This window comes from Drosophila biarmipes, chromosome 3L (assembly GCF_025231255.1).
Source record: "Drosophila biarmipes strain raj3 chromosome 3L, RU_DBia_V1.1, whole genome shotgun sequence".
NCBI classification, from domain to species: Eukaryota; Metazoa; Arthropoda; class Insecta; order Diptera; family Drosophilidae; genus Drosophila; species Drosophila biarmipes.
Window position 1 is genome coordinate 9,839,452 of NC_066613.1, and position 24,977 is coordinate 9,864,428.

The 24,977-nt window shown below is 38.1% G+C and overlaps 4 protein-coding genes across 5 annotated transcripts; 2 read left to right on the plus strand and 2 right to left on the minus strand.

Moving 5' to 3' along the window:
• Nucleotides 1-205: 205 nt before the first annotated feature.
• LOC108028679 (uncharacterized) lies at nucleotides 206-8,963 on the plus strand. Its single transcript, XM_017100615.3, has 2 exons — nucleotides 206-347; nucleotides 7,679-8,963. The coding sequence occupies exon 2, from the start codon at nucleotides 7,705-7,707 to the stop codon at nucleotides 8,779-8,781; it is 1,077 nt and encodes a 358-aa protein (XP_016956104.1). The 5' UTR covers nucleotides 206-347; nucleotides 7,679-7,704; the 3' UTR covers nucleotides 8,782-8,963.
• Nucleotides 1,738-3,574, plus strand: LOC108028677 (uncharacterized). The gene is made up of 3 exons (XM_017100614.3): nucleotides 1,738-2,187; nucleotides 2,371-2,827; nucleotides 2,892-3,574. Exons 1-3 carry the CDS (start codon nucleotides 1,856-1,858, stop codon nucleotides 3,306-3,308), a joined length of 1,206 nt encoding a protein of 401 aa, XP_016956103.1. The 5' UTR covers nucleotides 1,738-1,855; the 3' UTR covers nucleotides 3,309-3,574.
• A 121-nt stretch (nucleotides 8,964-9,084) lies between the features above and the next one.
• Nucleotides 9,085-10,410, minus strand: LOC108028680 (reticulon-3). Of its 2 annotated transcripts, XM_050885886.1 has the most exons (3): nucleotides 10,023-10,410; nucleotides 9,594-9,959; nucleotides 9,085-9,539 (listed from the first exon to the last, which is right to left on the minus strand). In XM_050885886.1, the coding sequence occupies exons 1-3, from the start codon at nucleotides 10,315-10,317 to the stop codon at nucleotides 9,202-9,204; spliced, it is 999 nt and encodes a 332-aa protein (XP_050741843.1). In that variant the 5' UTR covers nucleotides 10,318-10,410; the 3' UTR covers nucleotides 9,085-9,201. The 2 variants fall into 2 exon arrangements, with proteins under 2 accessions (XP_050741843.1, XP_016956105.1); XM_017100616.3 differs by having other exon boundaries at nucleotides 9,594-10,408.
• An 8,701-nt stretch (nucleotides 10,411-19,111) lies between these two features.
• Nucleotides 19,112-21,242, minus strand: LOC108028817 (probable cytochrome P450 312a1). Its single transcript, XM_017100804.3, has 3 exons — nucleotides 20,614-21,242; nucleotides 19,713-20,275; nucleotides 19,112-19,615 (listed from the first exon to the last, which is right to left on the minus strand). Exons 1-3 carry the CDS (start codon nucleotides 21,240-21,242, stop codon nucleotides 19,272-19,274), a joined length of 1,536 nt encoding a protein of 511 aa, XP_016956293.1. The 3' UTR covers nucleotides 19,112-19,271.
• Between the last annotated feature and the right edge of the window lie 3,735 nt (nucleotides 21,243-24,977).

Here is a 24,977-nt window from a genome sequence, read left to right on the forward strand (position 1 = left end):
TATTTTAAATTAACCGGTAACCGGCATCGATATCCGATAATTTTGTGGAGGTCCAAGTTATCGATCCTAACGAACTAGCTAAAACAGCTGATATATTGCTCATTTGAACCAGTTCACTTCGGATTGAACTAGTGTGTAAGCGCGATGTTCTCCTTAATTTTGGAAATTATATTTCAATTATCCGTCTAAAGCAAATAAAAGCTGTATTAATCATCAATCAAGTGTTTGTAAACAAATACCATTTCATAGCTCGCGTGCACTATCTGCAATTTGATGCTACAAGCGTGGTTATCTCCAAATGCGCATCATTCTTGTTTTTTCCCGCATTGTTGACAATATCTCCCAAGGTTCGTGAGAATTTTTACATTATATACTCTAATAATAACAATAACAATAAGCTCTTATAAGTATCTGATATATGAAAATGATATTAGCCAAATTAACAAGTAAAATGTCGCACATCAAGCGATGTCTGTTTTGGGGTACGTAGGATGTCAACAGGGCTTCGTTTGATTTGTTTTATCATGATAAGAAACGATGTGCCACAAAAATCGCTTAGCGCTGAATTTGGGAGGATTTTTTTAGACTTACAAATCTTGTCCGAATTTAGTGCACATTGATTTTTGTGGTGTTCAAAAAATTATATTGCTGAATTACCACAAAAGTGTATATGTACTATGTATATGTACTATATGTATATGAACTAACACCCATAGTAAGCCAAAAGATGTTGAGCTCTAAATTTTCTTACTTGTTCTAAGTTCTAAACCTTAACCATAACTATTTAAATTATCAAAACAGTGGATTTAGCACAGGAAACTCCCTAAACCATAATAAAATGTTTATCTAGAACTGGGGTTTTTTCTTATCGGTATCTTTTTATAATGTTGTATAAAATCCACATACTCAGATCTCAGTTTCCAATGTTTGTGCTGGGGCGGTTTAACCTGAAAGACAAATGTCGAGCTTGAATCGTGATCCTAAGAACTTGTCCCCGGTTATCTTCATCATCATTCTAAGTTCCAAAATAACAGTTTCTTTGTATAACCGTTTATATGAGGATACATTTTGGGTTAATGATTAAGATAGCTGAAACATGCAATAAACTGATATTAAAACCTAGCAGGTTGTTCAAAAATGTTTACTTAAAACAATGTTTGATAATAAAATTACCGGTGGCTATTAAAGTGCCCCACTAAACCACTTTTGATGACATTGAGCTTAATCTCGTGATTTAGTTAAGCGCAGACAATTCCTCTTTGTTTGGGGTGCGTTTGGCAAACACGTTTTATTATTTGATTCCGCGAAGTAGCGCTCTTCATATACAGGCAAAAAAAAAGGACTAATAAAATTCAATTATATATTTTGGTTGCACTTTAAAATAATAAAGTGTTACACTCTAAAATAGTAAAGTGTATTAAAAAAATACAATACTACAATAAAAAAAATTACTTCAATAAAATTCATTCAATTATACATTTTGGTAGCAAAGTGTTTTAGAAAAATATAATTTCTTGAAATAAAAGTACTGCCCTAAAAATTCGAAATGGAAATATCATGTAAATGTTACATGGTAGAATACCAATCAATTAGTCGTCTTTTCTTAACACAATACATTAGATGACTATATTACCGTCGAGATAGTTTCGTCGATGTTGAAATACAACATATGTGATCCCAGTGGATCCCAAGTGGAAAACAATTTTTGTTCTGTGTTGATCATGCAGTGATAACGGCAAAGCTCCCAGATGTACGTGTAACAGTTCAGAGGGAAACCCGGAATGTATTTCATAAGTAGTGCAACGCCCGTGGGCTCAGTAGATTGGCGAGGTTTGTTCAGAACGGACGTGAAACTATGGAGCGGGAAAACTACAATGCGGAATACTTCGAGCGAGCTTTGGCGAGAGCATACGGTTGCGAAAAGCTGCGGGTGGAGAACTTTCACAGCGAGGTGCTGAGCCAGAAGGGCGAGCACTTCTGCAGCGTCATCTACCGGGTGGCGTTGGACTTCCGGAGGTCTCCCTATGGGGATCTTGAGTCCGGAAGATACATTCTCAAGGACCTGCTGCCCGTCGCTGCTGAGTTGGGAACAAACGAAAAGGATATGTTCGAGGAACTCCTGCCGGCGATGTCAGCTATCCTCGAAAAAGCCCCAAAGGAGTTTGGCGAACACAAACTGAGTGCAGAGTAAGTGTAAAGTTTCTAAAACAATCTTTATCGCTTAAAATACCTCATGTTCATAAAGTTTAACCTTGTAAAAAGTTGCAATTACAGAATATGGTACAAATCAAATCCTTTAAAAATTTTAGAACCAATGAACTCAGGTATTCAAATCAAACCCCCTTTGATACATTTTGTTTGGAATTTTAGATGCCTCTTAGCCGAGACCTCCCCCAGAAAGGAGATCTACATTATGGAGGATCTGGGTGCCCTGGGATACGGAACGTTCGATCGTTTTAAGGGCCTAAGCGTGGACGAAGTCAAGATTGGCTTGAGGAAATTGGCTCAGTTCCACGGCTCTTCCATGGTCTTATTCCAGAATCAACCCGAGTTGGTGGCAAAGCTCTCACCTTCTCATTATGCCAAGGGACTATCAGATCCTTTCGCCAAATCCCTCATCCTAGATGCTACCGAATATGCTGCCGATGTGTTTGCCGAGGAACTGCCGGAAATATCGAGAAAAATGAAGGCTCAAATACCAGACGCATATTCGCGGAGAATGCAAGATGTTGTCGATCCCAAAAAGTCTTCTTTCAACGCAGTTATCCACGGGGATCCCTGGTTGAATAACATCATGGTTGATTCAGTTAACAAGAAGGTAGTCCTTGTAAGTAAAATTATAACCCCTTTTTTTAAATTAATTTCTATTAATATTATTTTGACCATTTTAGGTTGACTTTCAGAACTGTTATTGGGGCAGTCCGGCCATTGACCTTTACTTCTTTTTTTACACCAGCATAAAGCATGAAATACTGGTGAACAATTTGGAAAATTTTCTGAAACATTACTTCCGCTGCCTCCAGGAGACACTAAAACATTGTGGCTTCAAGGGACCGCTGCCAACCTTTGATCAATTAAAGGATGAGATGCAACGATGCCTGCTGTACGGCTATTATACAGTCACTTGTGAGCTACCCATTGCTTGTGCCTCCCCTGAGGCAAGTGCCGACTTTGGGGTTCAAACCTTTGGAGACCGGGAAGCTATGCGCAAGAAACGTCAGCAATTGTACACCTGTGAGCGAGTGCGCCAGACGATTAGGGCCTGTCTTCCGCATTTTGATCAGCAGGGTGTTCTAGAGACCCCCTAAGATAGGAGCAATTTTTTACTTTGTTTTATTTTTAATAACTACTATTTCGTTAAAGTCTGTAATGTCAGTATTTTGTAAGAACAAACTGTTTTAGATATTGCATAAGTTGGCTTTTATGAGAATTAATTGCAACACAGATTTCGAACTGTTTCCTTAAATCGGAAATATTTAATAATGTCGACTTACTTCCCAGCCGTTCCTCTACTCAAGTGTTACTTCTTGTCGTTATAAATAAATTTGTAGTCTGCCAAAGTTTCTGTCCAAGATTTACGAGTGTGAGTGTGTGATGCATGTGCCTCGGCTGGCTGCATTAAAAGCGATAAAGTTCTCACCTCCATTTGGAGCCAACCCCAGGCAGCTAAATATGCAAATCGCTTTGCAGTTGTTCTTAGAAAGTTGTCAGCTGCCAAGTGTAAGCCAACTCGGCTCGAAATGAAGCCAAGCGAAGCGAACTGGGGAGCATATAGGATCAGAATGCATGACCAAGGAGGAGTATTATGCAGGGCGTGGGAGCTAAAGTGCATTTGACGCCAATGTTACTTGGAACTCGCTAGTCCTTCTTTCAAGTGTTTAAAAAGCAATTTATTACTATTGTTCGGGAGCACTCAAGTTAACCCGACCTAAGCTTAAGTTTGGATGGGGAAAAATCTCTTAAGGAATTTGAATATCGGGAATGCTTGTTGTGTTGGTTATGAGAAAAGGTTATGAGAATATTATAATAATATAAATATTCTTAATATATACCTTTAATAAATAAAAACCGGCAAGGGATTGGAAACCAATGTATCAGGCCCTGACATAACACAAATCGTTTCAACCTTCGGTCGATTACCATTCCACCCCCTACTTACCACTTTCTGGCCCCCATGGGTAATTGTAAACCTTAATTAACATTGAAAACAAACACGACTGCCCAACGCAAACAGAAATCTGTCTAAGGCTGCCAGCCAGTCGAAAGAAACTCATAAATCAATTTTGAAATGCATTAGAGACAGGTAACCCGCCGCCGCACTCGCCCGTTCCCCAGTTTTGTCAAGGAAATGGCTCCGAGCAAAGTGACTGCAGAGCTGCAGCAACTCGAAGGGGTCAACTTTCTGGAGCTGGTCAGTGGCCAAAAGTTGCAGCGGAGTCAACCCCCAAGAACGGAGTCCCCTCCTCCCTTCGTCACCTTGCAATTAATGCGTGTTTCTCCAGTGAGACGGTGGAAGTGGCTTCCTCTGCTTTCATCTGGGGTTGCATTTACTTAACGCCTCGCCTCAGCACTTAACTTCCGTTTCCTGTTTCCAGGGCGGGGGCTTCGAGTCGGTTCCTCTGACTTTCGGGCAAGGCATTTGCAACTAATTGAAAGTGCAATGCGATGCTGCAGAATGCAATTAATGCCTTGAGGCCCTGGCGGGCCAATCCTCCCACCTTCCGACGTCTGCAGACGAGAAGTTGCATTCGAAACCGAAAGGCACAGAAAAAAATGATGAGTAAATGAACTTATTGGGGATGCTCGAGGAACCATAGGAAGTTTGAGGAAGTGGCTGTGGAATGATTGGTTTTTGCTTGAGTCCTGTGAATATAATATTGGTTTATTAAAAAAACCAATGAGGGATAAACCATACAGGAACAGCAAAGACTCTTGTATGCATTTAGGCGGGTTTAGAATATTCAGGAAAATTGTCCATTTTTAGATTTTTATGGTATGGTATATATTAATAAAATGATATGACGAATGATATTTTCTCAATGCTAAAAAAACTTAACGATTTGTGTATCTATCTTTACCACCACTTACCTTAACGCCCTCTTTTCTCTTGCAATCACCAATCGTTTCGCATCGGAATATTTGAATATTTTTTATTTGTTTTAAGAAAAATAAATCATTTAAATCTGATATGATCTATTTGCCCACATTCTAAGTAGTATTTATTAGTTAAAATTGGGTATGATCTATTCTACACATTCTTAGTTTCAATACAAATCAGAACTAGATACAAACTTAAAGATTCTTTAATCTACGATTATGTAACACCCTCTATTCATTGCAATCCCCAACCATTTCCTCTCGCTATGCCAGAATAACTTAAGAAACTTTTATCAATTAGCTGCCAACTACTCAGCGTATGGCTGATGCTGGGTACGCGATGGTTTCAGTCCGAATCCTGTGGGCCACACAATTAAAAGCAATAAATTTGCACAGGCAACCATAAATCAAAGTCCGATCATAATCTCGGGCTAGGCAAATAGAGGGAAAAAGCCAAAAACGAAACTCTCGTTTCCGCTCGGAATTTTCTCCTATCCTTTGAAAGTTCGACCCAAGAACTTCACCACAATCCGGGGAAACAGTCGCTTCGCTTCGTTTATTAATTGTACAACTGTCTCCAATCATAATTAATGAACTTTCGGCACATCCTCCGCCGCAAATTCCACATATCCTCGCAGTTCGGGCTGGAGTGAGGGACCAACACCGAAATATAAACACAAATGTTTTCTCTGGCACACCATAAATCTTTCGTTTGGCAAATCTCAGTTGGGCCCTTCCGTTCACATTCCCCCAATATATTGTTGTTTTATATGGTTTAATGGCTGGCAGTATCAATTAGACACATTAAAGGATTTACTTCGTTTGCTTTTATTGTCCTCGAAACGATTATGTTCGAACTTAAAGTAGCAAAGGATATATAAATATATAAAAAAATAAATTTTGCAACCCTAAATGGCAGGACTTGGTAATTTCAGTCCGGGAAAGCGTAAAATTTCACATGCAAATCCCTTATAATTATCAGCGAGCGCCTTAGAAGAACCACATTTCCCATTTGCGCTCGGAAAAGCTTAGAAGTCAACACCTAAATTGCGATAATTTTTCATTTTGCCCGGGCTTTTCTCAAACGCCACTCATCAGTGGCTCATTTATCAACGATGTCTGTGCGATTGCTTTTAGCCAGTTAGTCATTTCAGAGCCAAATTTAAATAATTTTAAAATGATGACAAAAGCTTTTGCAGCCATCCAAGTAATTATATGCGCACATGGCATCCAGAGAAAGGTTATGTGGAGACTACAGGCATTAACACTTTCACGGCAAGCAACCCAAGGATAAATGAAAGCATCATTAGTCATTGGCCAACCCCACAAGCTCCGTAATCACATGTGTCCTATACGATTTTTCACATTCCATGCCAGAAGGGGTGGGATTATATGTGATTAAATCCTTCAGATACTAGAGTATTCATATGCAAATTCTTTGTGGCAGGGAGTGACAGGTCTCTAGTCGTGCAACTAAGTACTTGGAGTCCCCTTGGTCCATTGTCTGTGGCAAATTATTTATTGGCCATCATTACTTTGATTGCAGACTGCTTTCGGCAATGTTTGAAGATTGCAACTTTTTGTTGGAATTTATGTTTTTGTCAGGCCTCTTAAATAATTTTAAAAAAGGCCCACAAAAATCATTATAGTGGATGATTTTGACATATAATGTAAATTCTTAAAATCTGTAACATTAAGTAAGTTAAGGCTGTCAATTTTTAATTCAATAAATTATTTCCTTCCACTCTAATTCAATCACTCAGTATCCCCACATGATTGCTCAAAACGTTTTGCAATTTTATAATGCATTTTCCTTATGACATTTAGCGCTAGGCGTAGCAATAAAAACAAATCCTGTGATATTTTGGATATATTCTAATGGCATTTTCTGGCAACCGGTCGATGTCAGGCAACTTTTATGGTCTCCGCGCAGACATGAGCCAAAAACTAATTACCTCAAACTGGGTTTTTACATGAGAGCTGAGGAAGCTTTTATGGTCGGTGTGGTTTCGGCACTTTCAATATAATTTTTAATGTCATTTTGCATAGCATTTGAATGCTGCAATCGATAAAACGACCTCCTCCCATCCAAAAAAGGTTTTATGACATTTTCGGTCCGTGCGAGTCAAGGCGGAAAATTTGTTGGCCCATAAAAACGCAGCGTCGTCACTCAGAATGGGTAACAAAAATTATTCATAGTGCAACTACCCCAGTCTCTCAATCCACTTCTTCTCATGCATGCATCTCAGAGATATAAGAAGTTTGGAGATGTCTGTGGGAACTTGACAAACTTCCTTCAAATTTATAACCAGGACGTCTTCTTTTGCGAGAAAACAAGTTTACAACCTGAAAATATTATCTTAACCTTAAGAGATGCGGTACAATGCGGTAAATAATTTATATATACTTTTAAAGTCTTTAGCGAATAAATTTCACAGTTCATACTACGGTCATAAGGCTCCATACCCAAAGGCTTTCTTTTGTATAATTTTGTATTATCATTATAACTAGGTATACAAGATCTCTTTCGCGAAACTTACTAACAAACTAAATTAATACCCCATACTTTTGTTACTTTCAGCGTTTTCCTGAGTTGCCAGATTCACCATGCGGCCAAAGGATCATCCGGACTTGCACTTGGATGTGATCCCTAAGATGTATGATCCACACTTTAAGGTGTTTGTAACGAGCCTGTGCCATGTGCAAAAGCAGCTCGAAAAGCTACCTCGTCGGTTCTGCCGGATGTACACCACTGAGGCGCTGGCCACACAGCTACTGAAGTACCTGCAACCTCTCAAGGCGAATATTACGAAGCAGGACTTCAATGTGGTCAATGAGGGACAGCCCTTCCCGCTGCTCCTCAGCGATGGAAAGAGACTGGAAGCAATGCTCTGCTCTGGCAGTCATCTGGGCCACAGCCTCATCCTGCTCATCAGGAAGCAGCAGGGTGGCAGACTGCTCTATTGCTACTCGGCCATGAGGCTCGATAATCTCGGGCGTTTGCTGGGCAACCCCATCTTCAATTCATGGATCGCCGCGGGAACCGACCAGCTATATCTCAATCTTTCTTCTGTAAATATGCCGTTCACCCATGTTGATTTCGATAAGATGGCAATCACTTTTGAGGAACATGGAAAGAGGAATAACAACAGCGTGGTGCATCTGGATGTGCCGCTTTTTGGCTACGAGGAAATGGTCTGGAAACTGGCACAAACTCGCCTCGGAGGTCATATTCACCTACACGAGAAGTTGGCTGAAAGCTATAAGTGCCTTAGTTCCGATCTAGAGTGCTTTCGGCTCAAGAACTTTATTCCAAGGGTTTGTGTTCACGGTTCCCTGGAGGACGCTGAACAAATGTATCGGCCGAGAAATGTGGTCTCCTTGGAAACAAAATACCTTAAGTGGTCGCCGACACCGACAAGGATGCATCTTCGCCAACTATGCAGCTTGTTGCGACCGCAACACATCCAGGGGATTGTGCCCTTCCAATCGGATGGCGTTATCCCGCCCATTCCGCCATTCCTGAAACGATTTAAGGCAAACTATTCCCCGCAGACTGAGGCCGCGGTATCAAGGATTCATAATGCTCCACCAAAAAAGGGGGAAAAGCAAGGCTCCTATCGAGCTATCCAGGCCAGGAAGGCCTTCGAATTTCTTAATGAGGACAGCAGTGATTCGGGCTAAAAATAATTCTTATAACTATAAGCTTAAAGTAACGAACTATGGAATTCTTAAGCATGCAACATCTAAGGGATTTCAATATTTGAAAAAAAAGTTAAATATCTAAGTTTAATGTCATAAATTTTTGGAAATTTCTTAGGAAAATCTTATTTAAAATCATAAATATTTAATCGAATGCTTTTAAATTTGATGCGAAATAATTCTCTACCATATTGGTTCTTTGTGAAAATATTTAATTAGGAGTTCAAGCGTTGGCGCTCTTCGATAAGTTATAATACTTGTAAGTGATACCTATTTCTCGATATATAAAAGAAAAAAATCTTTTTTATTATAATATAACTAACGTTGTTAGTAACTCAGCAATAGCATAAAATATCTCTTTTCCCCTCAAAATATATAGATAGAGATTGCCAAATTGTTGAGTTATGTATCAGCTTGTGTCTCTTCATCCGTCCAGGAATCGGCAAGGCGCTCAAACTCATCACATGCTTCTGCGTCAGACTTAGAGATTGCAAAATTATCGCCACCAGCATAGGGTTTGTGGGTTACATCTGACTCGAATGAGGTCTTCGAGCCCTCCTCTTTCTTTAAAATAACTTTATCAGATTGCTTTGAAGAATTAATGTCCATCTCGCCTTGGATTTCGGATTTAATGGATTTAATGGATTTTACTTCGCCATCAGAATTACGGAGTTTTGGAAAATTCAAGAACACTGATTTCTTCTCATACATTTTGGGAATTGTAAACACAAAAACCAACACTGGATGAAAATTGTAATTAATAATTTGTATTAAGTTTTAAGAAGTTGACTTACCAAATTGGAACAATATGGTGAAGTTTATATTCCTCATAATCAGGGTCATTCCAACTAGAAATACAAACCACTTAAAAGATTCCCATGGGCTCTTTACTAACAATATGGCTCGTAGCTTATCGAGGTGCCCAAAAATTTTGGTTGAGATCAAGAGTCCCAGCGCTTTCGACTGCTCTGCGGGAATACTGATGTCCATGTCAAGATATTTCTGATACGGATTTCCCTGGATATTGGTCTTATCAAACCACTGAAGGAACTGCACATACAACCGGTAGGCGATCGTTATCCATAGTCCAGTCACAGCCCACACGTTCAGAACGGATATTGCCGATTCAGATGAAAGGTCATAGATAATAGACTGAAGGACTGCGAATACCAGAATCGACTTTCGCCAATTGCGCCAAAAGATCAGCTGAGTAACCCACTCACACATAAAGCTGGATATATTTTGGACAACCTCTGCATTGGGTTCAGGATCTGGAAAAGGGATCACATCCGAAGCCTCATTTTCATTGGTGATTGTTACCCCGTCGGACACACTGTTGGATATCTCTTGAATGTCCTCTGCCTTGGGTTCAGTAATTTGAAGTGGGCACATTTCCGGTGCCACATTTTGATTGGTGTTTTTAAGAACTGCTACCTCCTCGCTCATATTGCTGGTTATCATTTGAAGGTCCTCTTTATTGGGTTCGGGAACTGGAAGTGGGTTAAGATCCGATGCCATGAATTTGTTTGCCTTTGAATGAACTTCTCGAGGCTGCTTAAGCACAATGTTGAAACGATTGCTTGTTCGGTTATTATTTTACTGACTGTCAAATGTCTACATACTTGATTTAAACATGGCTGATATTCTAATATAAGCAGCATAATAAAAAATGAATTTAAATTTTTGAATTAAATTCTCTATAAGGTCTGATTACGATCTTTTTTATTTTCATCACGAATATAAAATTATTAAAGATATGAAAAAAGTACAAAAATAATAACTATTTTTAATATTTTTTACATTTATTAACAACATTTTTAAAATTATAAATAAACTAACCAAAAATAAAGTATTGCAAAATATGATACAAATACGAAACCGTTTGGAGACCATAAGGAAAACTTTTACTTTTTTCTTATTTGAAAGACTTACCCCACCCTTAAGTCTACCAAAAGCACATGCTGTCAAATATCGTCATCTGCTAGTATAAGAATTTTATCCTAAAACACTTCCCCCCTCCAATTATGCAAATTAAATTTGTATGTCGGTGATTGGGTTTGAAAAGGGGTTTTCCGCAGATTTAAAAAGTGTTTCCTTTTTCCGCACAAAATCGATTTTGATTTGAGTTGTAAGGCTTACATTTATATTCAATTTTTTTTGTTTGTCAGGAAGAGGTAGTTTAAGGTAGTTTTCTCTTGATAAAAATAAATGTAATTAAACATAAATAATAAAAATATAACTTATAATATAATTACCTAGGTAATGGTAATTCTTAACATTTATAAGGCAAGGAGGAATAATAGTTTACTGCTCCATTGTATTCATAAGTCGCATATTTCATTAAAATTTTCTTAAGCTTGTTGGTATTATCTGAAAATTTATGATTGAAGTGGTTAGACATTTTTTGTTTGACTTTTAACTTTGAGGATTGTCAAATCATTCAGAATGGTTTTCAATACCTCTTTATCGCAGCTTCGTTTTCTTTTGATCCTAACCGTCAACAAGTTCCTTTGTACCAATTCTGCAAGCAATCCGGGCAAATAATTTAGGCACAAGGTGTGACCAACGCCAATTGAGGGTGTGGTCGATGACACTCAGCCTTCTGTCTCTCAAGTCAATCGCTTACCAACTGATTTGTCAAAGGCATTACGCTAATATTTTCGGCAAATACTGGAAAAAGTCACCAACTGGCTGGCGTCAAAATGACATCAAGTGGTTTTACTTTCCACCCTCAAGATTCCGGAAAAATTAAAAAAAATGAATAAAGGGAGGATGAAGAGAAGGACTTAAGCGAATTGTTCAAGTGTAAAAGGCTTTTAATTTCTGCCAGCGGATTATGAGTTTATTTACGCCTCGAAATAAATAAATAATGTATTTGTCATGAAATATAATATAGATTCAAGGTTTTCCATTAGCAAATATTAAAATCCCATTATCAACACTAACTGACTTAGTTACATTGCTTTCTAACAATCCAACTTTATTTTCCTGTAAAATGTAAACATTTTCTTCATTATTTCCTTGCAATAACTTAAAAAACAGTTCTCAATTTCTGTCACCTTCAATTAGAATTACAGGAAATTAATATGCAAACAGTAAAATCGTTGTATTTGCATTCATACATGGGCAGTTTAATTAAACTAAATTCCCCCATGCAGCTCACATCACGACATCATGCTCACAAGCCGGACAGGATATTAGAATGTTTGACAAGTTGTCAATGCATCAGGAACGAAGGGATAAGGCAGAAAATTGCCGAAGAAAATCTTATCGTTCATTTTGAATGTAAATTAAAACAAATACACATAAAATTACTTAAAATTGTACTGAGTTTCTTTACGTCCTGTCAAAAAATTAAAGTCCTTGCAAGGCATGCAAATGCCAAAAATATGAAAGGAGCACATGAGACTGACATTAGTTTTGAGCAAAGTTCACATTATATATTATTATAAACTACATTTAAATTATGTGAGTTTAAATTAACTTTCACGGGTAGGAAAGGCATACAGTTATGTTTTTATTTTATAGATAAATAATTAAAATAATCTAAATTAGAAGTTTAATAAGGACGCATACTGTTGAACTAGTGTCATATAGGCATAAGATGTCAACGTCCAGAAGCAACCAGAAAATCTCAGTAAATATTCTTCTTTCGAGCCGATAAAGTTGTCATATGAGTTCGGCTCCTTTAACGTATTCCCTTCGACTTCTTTATGGCCCGGCGACAATGCCTGGAATGTCTCGTATTAAAATCGAAATAGCCGGGGGACAGGAATCCACCCCAGACATGGACAATAGTATCTCTGGGATGTGGGGAAGCAAATATTTCGGCTGCCCCTTAGTTCAGGCCGTGTCCTTACAGCTGTCAACATGTTTAATTGAAACTGACACTCAGTGTCATTTTATGGACATTGCCATGCGTTACCGCTACCTTAACTGTATCTGTAATTCGGCTTGCCTTGGTCCTGCTTGATTATTGTGGAACATTCCGAAAGGGGGAGTATCTTCTACTCGTATCTCCCCTTCTCGAGGGTTGCGTAATGCATTGCGATGTTCGTTTCCTTCTTGTGTGGTGTATTAGTTAAATTTATATCCGTAGGCCTTTACATTTTGATTCGAGGAGTTAGTCCGATTGAGCCTTTAGCTTAAGAATAAGTAAGAAAAAAGATACGCATTAGTTATATCTTCTATTATCAATATTATATGTTTTTTACAATTTAGGAATGCACTTATGAATTCTTTTATAAACGCATAAAAGAAAGCATTTAAGAATGCATTTGAAAATGCATTAAACGAAGTTTAAGAATGCTTTTAAGAACGCATAAAAGAATGCATTTAAGAATAAATTTAAATGATTATTATTATCGAAAAAATTCCCCTACCAATTTAAAAATGCATTATTCGTTTACAGATTAATCCTTGATTCTACATTATTATGACCTTTATCATAATATTCCTCTTGAGTTCTTTTCAATTTAACATGGTATTCAGCTTTTCCTTTCTGTCAGCCCTGCGTTCTGACTTGCTAATGCCTCCTTGTTGAATCCCCCAAATCACCCGTTCTCTACCGACACAGAAGAACTTTAGCCCCTGCAACACTTCAGGGATAGCCCCCCCAGAACTCATCCAAACTGTAATTATTATTGCTAAGCTCAGTCACCTCCTTTCCTTTCTGGAAACAGGAGAGCAGGGCTCTCATTTAATTGCAGACTAGCAAATACTCAAGATATTTTTATGCAGGCAATTCGTATTTTTTCCGTTCGGGGTTTTTCCAGCTTTTCGATAGGGGAAAAGACAGCGGCCTCTTTTGTTTTCGTCACGGACGAGTGGCGAAAAGCAATCACGGCAGCTCCTTGCCAGGAAAAGCAAAAAATATCTTTCGCCACATTTCTTTATTTATTCTTTTTTGTTTGCGCATTTCTGCAGGATGTCTTTTGTGTTATTGGTGAAATTAGAATTTCTCATTAAAATAAGTGTTGGCCGAGGGAGTCGCTTGACTTGAGACATTCAAGCATCTCCCAGGGCAAGGTGCTCGTCCATGGCAATGGACTTAAGTCCGAATACCCATTTTCCCCCTCATTTTTTGTTTATGCATGGTCACTCATTAGTTGAGGTAGAAATCTGACTGACAGAGTCTGGCATTTATATTTGTATCTTTATTTGTTTGAACTGGGAGTAAGAGTTGTATCCATTCCTAATGGCTTTTTCAATCCAATTGTTCATAGTTCCTTGTGAGTAATTAAAATGGCCACTCTTTAACATTGTATTTTGAAAGTCTTTCGCTGCAAGTGCCTTATCTTTTTCATCTTCAAACGCTGGTTTATTAGAGGTCTAATGGGCTTAAAAACTGAAGCACTTAGCGGTTACTTAAGGGTTAAGCAATGGAATGTTGTTAAGGACAATAAAATTAAGTTCGGTCTGCTAGACAGTTTGAAACCTTTTCTTTTGATTTTGCACCCTTTTGAATTGAACCACTTTTATCATCAGAAGAAATGGGCTTCAAATAGATCTTTAAAAAATAAAGTGAATTATTACTTTTTTATATTTATTAAAAAAGGGAATAGTATTTTTCCCAAGACAAAATATTAGTTTATCTGATATAGACATGCATATGTTCTAATATTATTATTTAATGGTGTCTTACTCACGGATAACAAAATTTTCCTGCATATTCTGGGGAATTGCACTCGCACCTCTGCCTCTATGTAAGCCAAACTTTTCGTTTGTCCAACTTCATCCACCCTGACCACACTCAACGTGCCACATGCTTCCTGGATATTTGATATGGGGCACAACATTGTTGCTACTTCGGGTTTGAAGTGCGGGCAAAAGTTTGAGCTTTGAACTTTGGCTTGTTACATTCAAGTGGCTGCCATGTATAAATGTTTGGTTTTCAGATCCACAAAACTTTATGCAAAACACACAAAACTTCACTGAATATGGGCGAGCTGTTTGCAGGTCCCTGTGTTTAGTTTTCTGTTATTGTTCTGTGGCTGTTTTGAATTTCTGCATCATGTGCTGCTGACAAGCTGCGTAATATTCCCCGTCTCAGGAGCTGCAATAATATAGATAAAATACAATTTCCTTAAGCAATTTTTGTTTTAATTAATTCTGTATTACTATTTTTTGTGACTCCTACGTGCCCGGAATTCGCCGCTTTGGCTTCTGTTTAATGTCTTCAGCAAAACAAATTTCGCCCCCCAAGGGACTGCAATTTTTCCCCTTCGTTCACCTTTTTCTGCTTCATTTCTTTGTTTGCTGTGCAGTTTAATTAGCCACCTTCTGACCAAGACAGCTGCTGATGCTCCTGCTATTTTTGTACATTTTTCCATTCCCTGTTGTGCATAAAAAGTTTAAGTTGACATTTTGGACCAACAGTTTGTAATTTTCTTACCCCTTTCTATTTCGAAGCATTACCATTTTTTCTGCACTCTATTTTCTTACTAATTTCTTGCTTTTCTGCATTTTCCTCGCAGACCGGTTAATTACATTAGCGAAACGGTTGCGTTTCTGCTTTGCATTTTGGCTGGTTATCCCTTCCGGAATTTGCAGTTAACATTAAGAAAATGTAAAATGCCCTTTTAAATTTTTCCTACAATTTCTAAAATATTGGGATATGAAGACTATATGATTCAAAAAGAATATATTATGGTCACTACAAAAAGTACTTTTCAGTAATCTTTAGCGAATAAAAATAATGAAATCACACAGAACCAATGCTTGTTATTGGAAATAGGTTCTTTAGATATTTAAGAATGTAATCAAATTAAGGAATAAAAATAATGAAATCACACAGAACCAATGCTTGTTATTGGAAATAGGTTCTTTAGATATTTAAGAATGTAATCAAATTAAGGAATTTAAAGTAATTTCAACGAAATCTCGGCTCTTGAGACATTTTAATGGATTCGATTTTTATGGCGACTTTATTGCGTACCCACATGCTGCATGTAACTGGATGCGGGATATTGTAACACGTGATTCAATTTCGCTGATCAATTTTAATTGATTGCTTCAATTGGTTTCTGTGCAAAAGCCTCCCATCCCTTCACCAACTGCAATCCTATCGAGATTTTTATGCTCATAGCCACTTTATTTGTAGCCTTTTTCTCCTGTTTTGGCTGCTCTGCTGTTTTATTTTTCCAACTTTTATGCGTTTTTAATGTGTAGAGCAGCTACTCCTTTTATATTCTTCCTCTTTTTCGCAACTCGCTTGTAATTCGATTCCTAAATGTATTCCAAGGATTTTTATGTTTTTCTACAGGATGTTTATAGCGGCATTGTTCGCATATGGGCGTTAGGAAGCCGCCCGCTCCTGGGATCGTTAAGTTTTCAGATTTAATGCAACTGGGGAGCCTTAAAGTATGCCACACTAATTAGCATATGAGCTGCGGCTAGCTGGGCCGCAAACTTACAGCTTATCGCAAATATGTGCCCCAACCCCGACCCGATCCAGAAGCACCATCCATTAGCCATTAGCCGCGGGGCCGTCGTAAACCTAGGACAATATTGACGTAATCGACTTTCAGCTGCCGCCCGACACAATTTAACCACAAATGAGGCTTAGCCGTGGGGCAATGTCACCGGCGCCGATTACTTCAAAGTCGGCTCCGACCCATCCACCCACTCTTGTCGAATCTCCCCTTCCAAGCAACCCCATCCAAAAACCCATCACACATCACTTGGCCACAGCTCACCTCAAACAACCACGACTCGCAGGCGGATTTCATTTGTTTTCACATTTTGGGTTGGAGTATGGTTTACTTAACTTGAAACAATGAGAAATGAATGTGAACTGACCGGAATGCGGTGAGGAAAACCACATTTGGTCGTAACAAAGCTCTTTGGGCCTGAGTTTACAAGTTGAAGTTAACACAATGCTTTAAAAGTAAGTAAGTTTTAAGGAAAATTCTATATTAATTTGATTCGCAAATCACCGTATAAAAATAAATATTAAGTATCTAGAATACTAGATATAGATCTTGTCTACTTTCTCTTTGAAAATCGATAGACTTTTTAAACATTTTTTAGCCACAAACATTTTTATTATTAAACATTTCGATTATATTTTGAAAAATTAGTTATTAACAAAACAAAGATATAAACTAGCACCATTTTTTCCTTTTCTTTCCTATATAAGGTCTTAAAAGAGTGAACCCATTCCTAAGCCCTTCCAAAATTCATAATGCAAAACACCCTCAAACCCTTAAATTTATTATAATTAAGAACCCTCGCCTTGGGCCTTCTGAACCATTTCATTGACGAGACCAACGCCGTGAATTATGCTCCATCATAAACTTATGCACGATGTACAGATGCTGGACATAAAAATCGTGTAAATGAAAACTGCGCCCAGTCAGCAGCAATAAAACATTGCGTCAAGTCTGGACCGGGCTTAGGATATGGACCAGGAGTCCCTATCTGTTTAATGGGCGACGACACCCCAAGAAAGCCACCGTGAAGATCTGCGAATTTAGATAAATAGAAATATGACAGCTGACACTAAAAGGACGCGCAAGTACTCATCATAATTAAAGCCGCGGGGTTAGGCCGCAATAAAAGCCTGAAGGATTCATATGGATAATTAAGTTATGGCGGGTGCCAACAGAAGGGTTAAAGGCGCCCCGCGAATACAAACCCAATAAAACGATCGTAAAACCTTGGCCAAGCTCTCCAAATTTTAGGAACATGTTCCTAGGGCCCATATTTTAATTTTAAGATGGCTTTGGAAGGACGCTTGGTAGGTAGGGTTGGTCATAAAAGTCCGAGTGGACATTAAAAAATGTTGGTCTTAATTTGTTTATCAAATGCACTCATTTTTATACAGCTCTTAATATTTTATTTCTGTTACAAATTTATTTAACTGAGCATTGTGAAAGTTACTGGGGCATAACTGAGAACTGGTTGAACGGAAATATTTTGTAGGTACATAATGAGAATTTGCTTAATATACCAGTTATTCTTATTGCGATGCTTTGACCTGAGACTTATTTTATTTATTAATTATCTAATTTTATTTATAAAATATATATTAATAACCAAGATGAACCGATGAGCATTTGAACTTACAGATTCATTGGCCTTACACATTTATTTCAATTTAAATTAGGCCATTCACTGTGTTTAAAATATTTCCATTACGTCAATGCATTGTAATAAAAAAAACATCGGAGAAAAGAAATGAATATAAAGTATTATCACATTCTTAAGCACGGAAATTTATATTTAGTACTTTTTTTTTAATACATTTATAAATTCACCGACTTATTGTAGAAAATACCTATTTATAATTTTAATATATATAGTATATATATAATAATTTAAAAAATTCGCAGAACTTAACTAACATTTATATCAATTTATTTAAGCTTATTAAAGTTATACACATAGTCTTTCATCATTGCTTTAAATCGACTTCGAATGCTTGGAAATTGGCTGGAACCTTTTCCTTCCCCAATGCACTGGCGTATATAAAAATCGAACCACCCCACACTCCCACCCCCAATCAGCCACTGAGTTCAACAATCTTCGAACCCCTTTCTCCAGTTCCAATACCAGAAACGTATCAGCTGGCAGATAGAGCCAACTTTTATGCGCTTGTTAACAAAAGCGTGAAATTCAATGCCCGGGACGAGCTGAAGGGTATAAAAAATAAAAGAAAAATTTACGACACTGCGAATTAAACTTGATTTTTATTTAAATAAATTGCATTTTATATTCCGCCTGCTCCGCCCCCCGTGGCTGCCACAATAATAAGCAGGCAGGGCTCATAATTTGCACCGGAATCCGATGATGATGACGGCGGATAATGGTGATATGGGATGTGTGTATTTCGCCAGGATAAGGACGGACCGGGTGACTGACTGGCGACGGCTTGGTGGCTGCTTTATGCATTTTTATTTATTACAGCGCCAGGAAATGTTTGTTGATTTTCCGCTCTTCGGTTGCCACAATAAAAATCCACGCCAGCCAGGAATTATTTTCTAGACGAACGCGCCCGCTCATATCACATAAAAATGAGCAGGCAGAAAATGCTCCAAATTGTACAGAATTCTTTTTTATATATCATTAAAAACGGAAATGTTGTGCTTCGCAAGAAACTCAACCTTTTTGAAAGGAACCAAGTGAAGAGAATAGACAAGGGTGTGTTGTAAGGAAGACAGTATTTCAACTTGAAATATCTCCGTTCACTTAACTTCAACTTGGAAAAATGCAACCGAATGATTCAGTTATTTGTTAATAAACTTAAAATATTTGTATGTCAGGGAAACGATAATTCTCCCTAAAGGTAATAAACAGATGTAACCGGAAGTTTATCAGTCCGCTTTATATGTTATTGTTTAAGCTTGTTCTAATATCAAGTAACACGTCCCAATAGTGAAAATTTTAAAGAATTGACTAAACTAGTTGCTAAAAAATAAACTAACTTTATTGTAAAGGTCTTGGCCAAGTCAATAGACTCATGGCTAGCCTCAATCGATTTGCTTCACTCTACAAAGATAGGGATCGACGGTATGGAGGGTGATCACAAAGTTGAGCTTCATTTTCACCTGACGCTCGCCCAGGGGCTCGAACAGGAAATTCCTCAGCAGGTGGGCTAAGACTACCTTGAGCATCACCATCGCATACCGTTGACCCAAACAGCTCCGTGCCCCTGTCATAAATGGTATAAAGGTGGTGGCCTCGATCTTGGGCTCCGCTCCGCTCGACCAGCGATCTGGTTTGAAGACCAACGGCTCCGGAAAGAAATCCTTGCAGCGACCCATGTAAATTGGCGAGATGATCACATCGCTACCCTTGGGTATGAAGAAATCATCTGCAAATTGAGGAGGGGACAAAAAATAAAATAAAAAGGTATTCCCCTATACAAATATTATAATTAAGATTCTTGATATAAGGACTACTGGACTTACTGATTTGGCAGTTGGCTGTGGCCTTCCTGGCCGTAAGTGGACCCGACGGGTACAGTCGTAGCGTCTCCTTCACGCAAGCCTCTAGGAACTGCAGTTGCCGCACTTGCTCCATGGAAATGGGCTCCGTTTTGTCCCTTCCGCACACCGACCACACCTCCTCCCGGCAACGCTCCTGGTGCTCCGGATGGAGGGTCATGTTGTACATGAAAAACTTCAGGGTGGTGGCCGTGAGATCGAAGCCCCCAAATATGATGGTATCCACTTCCTCGCGAATATCCTTGACTGTCAAAGGCTGTCCAGAGGGTCCCTTGGCCTGGAGCAAGCTATCGAGGAAGCAAAGCGTCCGCTTGCCTCCTTCCATTTCCGCATTCTTAGTGCTCTCGGTATTAAAGTTCTCCGCATCCTGACTGATCTCATCCATTCGCTTTTGGATAATGCCCTCGGTGAACCCATGAAGGGTTTTTAGTAACTCCTGCTCTCGTTTAAAATGCGATGTTTGTCGAAAAATAAACGAACTGCGATAAAAAAGGTTCTTTAAGCGTGTATCGATGATAACAAGGATTCTGTAAGAAGGCAAATAAATGAAGAATTAGTTTAGTTCTATAAAAAAATAATATTTATTAATATAACAGGAAAATTTTAAATATTCAACTTCTTATCTGTTATATTTTTAATCTCTTCATATTTATTTTGTAAAAAAACTGCTTTTGGATGAACAAATGCACACTAACTCTTTGGGTAAACAAAAGTAATCACATTTTGCTGAACGAAAGGGTCAACTGGTAGTTTTATGTCCGACCAAATGTTTGTTTTGTTTTACTAACGTGTGCAAATGGATGCTTAATCATAGTGTGTTTGTTTATTATGACACGTTTCAGCAGTATAAAAGCAGCTAACTTACTCTTTAACAGCATCCAGATAGTCCGATTTGGCATTCGAGAGAGCACCCACAGAGACCCCGAGGGCCGTCTCGCAAATAGTGTCCAACGTGAAGCAACTGATCAGCTTGAGGAAATCCAACGGTTCGCCGGATTCTGCAAACTCCGTAACCCTGGTCAGAAGAATCCGCGACTGCTTCTCGAAGACATGCACAAATTGTTTGATCATGGCATAATTGAAGGCTGGCATGATGATCTTCCGGCGATGGGACCACTTCTCGAAACCACTCGTGAAGAGACCCTCGCAGAGCCAGTTCTCGAAGACCGTGTAGTCATTGGTCTTCTGCAAGAGCTGCTGCGCACTGCACAGGGCCTGGATATCCTTGGGATTGCAGTCCAGCAGATAGAGCTTGGTGCCCATCCAAAGCTTCCCGCGATGATCCTTCAGGTGGTTGGTGACCATTTCGGTGGCGCGGCGGAGGGGATGCGGTCCCACCAACTTGGCCAGGATGTGCAGATGGCCAATGATCGGCAGGGCCGGTGGACCTGGCCAGTTGCTGGTGAGCCGATCGATCCTCCTCTGGCGTTCGACGACGTACAGCAGGTATAGGGACAACGCGACAAACAGGAGACCTAAACCGAGCCAGAACATTGCGACGAGGGTTCCAGATAGCAACTGCCTCGAAACAATATCGCATCAAGCGTTTTAAGCGGAACACGACGCGGAGATCAGACAGTTACTGAAGGGTCACCAGACGCAAGGGTCACACAAGTTGGCTGCCAGGCGGACTTACACTTGGAAAAATGCAAACCAAGTCTTGAATTAAAGTTCTTATACGCTACGTTCAGACGCATTTTCCAAAACCTGTCAATCGGTAAACTTTTTGAAACCTATTATTTATAAAATGCTCTTTTTTTATTTCTTTAGTTTAGATATTTTTACAAAGGTGGCACATCATAGATTTATTATTATGACTCGGTATTAACATGTATTTAGAAAATATTTATTTATTTGCAATTTAGTACTTTCTTTCAATTTAGTACTTTCTTTCAATCCTTGGATCACATTTTCTTCGAGTGTAAGAACTCGACGATTTTAAAGTTTTGCACTTGGTTTCGCATTGTGCAACGCACCGATTAAGAGCAACTGTCGGGTCGACAGCGGTATTAACACTGCGCATATGTATTTATACGAATTTCGTACACCCCAATATGTATATTATAAGCGTATTCAAATCGATGGGGCTGCGAAATTGAAGTGACTCTTTTTGCTCGTCCCCAGGCACTTAGTGCTCAACATCAGGCACCGGAGATGTAAACAAAACATTATAAATCGGAATCTGGTACTTCTAAGTCGCACTCCCAGTGCTCTAGGCCTTCTTCTTGACATTTCTTAGTTCCTTGTTCTTATAGAGTATGGATAGTTTTTTCAGTTTTTAAACATAAATTGTATCGAAATTATTTATATAATTATTGCTTATCGTTATTTTTTCGAGTTTTAAATCTGTAAAGATGCTAGTGTTATGCAAAGCTATTTTTATTATTTACCAAGCCTATCTACTAAAAAATAAATCTATATTGAATTTTTGCTACATTATTTACGAGAACTCACAAAATAAATTATATATCCGATTATAAATCTTTCTAGTTACGTCTAACTACGTTTCATCTCTAAGCTGAAGATTCGCCAGGTCAAAAATTCATAAACAAATACTCTTCAATTTTGTCGATGCTTTAAGTCCGCCTATTACTTTTTGTTTTATTTGCTGAATTATAATTTCGATTGTACTTCTGTCGATTGCATACAAATTTCATAATGCTCATAAAACTTGACGGGTGATTGGGATGGGGCCACCCAGTTACGGGCATACGTGGAACGAAATTGGGATTTCTATTTCCTAAAATCGATTATCTCGTGAAGAAGTAAAAAGTGACGGTTATGGATGAAAAAAAAAACAAAATTGATTTGCAAATAAAAATAAGCTCATCTAGGAAGATGGGCTAGCGAAAAATACTTTTCTACCTCTAAACTAATTTAATATTGGAATTACTCAAATAAAACGTCATAACAAAGATGCAGTAAATATTCTTTGAATAAAATAATAACCAATTTACATACTCTGAGTCATCAGATAGGAGGTAACAAAACTATGCAAATATCTTTGTTTAACTTCCCACATTATTGGATACACAATGTGTCATATTTGTCAGTTATATAATTTCTGTTTTATTTCCATTTATTACGCATAGAACAAACATTTATTTAAAATTGAACCCCAGCTAGAGACTTTATTATGGCTCTCATTTAACACACTTTTCAGAAGCTTGTGTTGTTGGTTTTCCACTCGTCCAACTGTCATTCAATTCATATTTTTTTATCATTCCAATAGTGACGACAAGTACAAAAAGCTAGGTAGTTCCCCTACTCCATATTTACACTAATTAACACGAAAAAGTTATCAGCCGACAAAAAATACAATAAGAGAACAAGAGTAATTGTAATTAAAGCGGATGGGACTGGGTTGAAAATAATATTTGCCGGTCAACAATTCATACAAAAATAATTTATCCTTCGCTTTACTACTTGTATTCATATATGTGTGCAAAAGCACCTCTCTCTTCCGGCATTTCAGACTTTTTATGAAAATGACAGGACAAATGGATGGCATAAGAGGGAGTTTAATTATAATTATTTGGCCAGTTCTGGTTCCAAATTTATATTCACTATTTTATGAATAGTTGTCATTGCTTTTTACTAATTAATGCTTATTGAGTGCTAACTTATTGCAGGTTCAGAACAAAATAGTTTTTATTTCCTTTCAGTCAGAAGCCTGCGTGAAGAAGACGTTTCCGACTTCATTAAGTAAATATGTTCTGATCAGAATTATTATTTTATTTTTTATTTTACTTTTTAGCCCAAGTTACATCCCGCCAAATCCCTTCCCGTGCCTCCACGAAATAGCATAAACGACTTAACAATAGCCCAGAATTCGGCAATGCGACTTACTCATAGGCATCACTTTTTCAAACTTGAAGAACGTTGAACAATTCAGTCTACTAGGATGTTCTCAATTTTCCCACATTCTCAGAAAACCCGTGTATTTCAGTAAGCTAAAAATTTAAATAGTCTGAGCAGCTCACCCTTTTTACACATTGGCGCGTGTGGCGCGTTGGCGCGTTGGCAGTATTGAGAAGTAGTCGAAAAAACGACTTATCTTGCGCTCTTTGCAGTCCAGGTCCTCTCGTAATACCTGCACAGTTTCGGCATACAAACGAAGTGCACAACTAAAAGGCAAAATCAGAGTGTTAAGAATAACTAAAAAATAATACATTCACATTTGTTTTTCAAATTTGTTCTTACTTATTGTAAATACTAATAAAATGGTAAAAATAGGAAAGAAATAGCTTAGCATTTTTCCACATCTATGTTCAAATAAAATCGAGTACTAATATTATAAATTTTAATTCGTTAAGAAGTCCAACGTGGCTAGGATGGCCAAAATCAGCGCTAGAGCCTGGAATGGAATAAATCACAAAGTACCAGGTTACAACCGTACAATAAGCCGCATAAAGCAGGAAAATAACTCCAACGACTATGCACCATATTCCATAGAACGCTACGCAGCACACATCTGGATCATCGCCAAACGATTCGCACATTTTTCAAAATAATAAAGTAACCCACATCAATGCTTTTATAAGGTAGGCACAAGAGAGATGGTGTACTATGTTGTTCTAGGTTTAAAATATCAGAATGATAGGTGATGTCAGGAAAATGTGGTTTAACAAACTATAATTAAACAGATATAGCCATGGCCGCTTTTATTTAAACTAGAAAATGATTAAACAATTCAACAATTAAACAGACAGATTACATATTGGTCCTGGTTTGGCCATTTCCAAGAATATTTCCGGAAGTTTACACTTCAAAAATAGATTTATGGGGGCGTTGGTAATATTGAGAAGTAGTCGAAAATCTACTTATTTTGCGCTCCTGCATCTCCAAGCGATTCACAAATTTCTCAAAATAATAAAACAAGCTCACTTCATTGTATTTATAAGGTATGTACAATTTACGAAGTGGAGATAGTGCACTATGATATTCAAATATTGTTCTAGATTAGAATATCAGAATGATAGATAATGTCTGGCCATTGTGTGCAAATTATAAAGAAACACAGAAACACCGCTTTTTTCAGGAAGCCTCTTAGGAAGTATGTTTTTTATACTTAATTGGGCTTCTATTTCATCCATCCGTCCTTAAAAATTCAATTTAGGACCTCCGCGTATCCGCGAATACCATCCAATGCTCTAATCACGCCTAACTGGACAAAGCACGACAATGCCCTTTGAAGTCGAGGCGAAGCCGAACAATTGCACTCGCGTA

What these genes read in the sequence shown, in the direction of transcription:
- LOC108028817 (XM_017100804.3), bottom strand. Translation starts at nt 21,242, where the DNA reads ATGTTCTGGCTCGGTTTAGGTCTCCTGTTTGTCGCGTTGTCCCTATAC. An exon ending in TATCTGGATGCTGTTAAAGA is followed by an intron (nt 20,276 to 20,613) that starts GTAAGTTAGCTG and finishes GCCTTCTTACAG; the next exon opens with AATCCTTGTTATCATCGATA. An exon ending in CACAGCCAACTGCCAAATCA is followed by an intron (nt 19,616 to 19,712) that starts GTAAGTCCAGTA and finishes CTCAATTTGCAG; the next exon opens with ATGATTTCTTCATACCCAAG.
- LOC108028679 (XM_017100615.3), top strand. Translation starts at nt 7,705, where the DNA reads ATGCGGCCAAAGGATCATCCGGACTTGCACTTGGATGTGATCCCTAAG.
- LOC108028680 (XM_017100616.3), bottom strand. Translation starts at nt 10,317, where the DNA reads ATGGCATCGGATCTTAACCCACTTCCAGTTCCCGAACCCAATAAAGAG. An exon ending in CACCATATTGTTCCAATTTG is followed by an intron (nt 9,540 to 9,593) that starts GTAAGTCAACTT and finishes ATTTTCATCCAG; the next exon opens with TGTTGGTTTTTGTGTTTACA.
- LOC108028677 (XM_017100614.3), top strand. Translation starts at nt 1,856, where the DNA reads ATGGAGCGGGAAAACTACAATGCGGAATACTTCGAGCGAGCTTTGGCG. An exon ending in GAACACAAACTGAGTGCAGA is followed by an intron (nt 2,188 to 2,370) that starts GTAAGTGTAAAG and finishes TTGGAATTTTAG; the next exon opens with ATGCCTCTTAGCCGAGACCT. An exon ending in TTAACAAGAAGGTAGTCCTT is followed by an intron (nt 2,828 to 2,891) that starts GTAAGTAAAATT and finishes TGACCATTTTAG; the next exon opens with GTTGACTTTCAGAACTGTTA.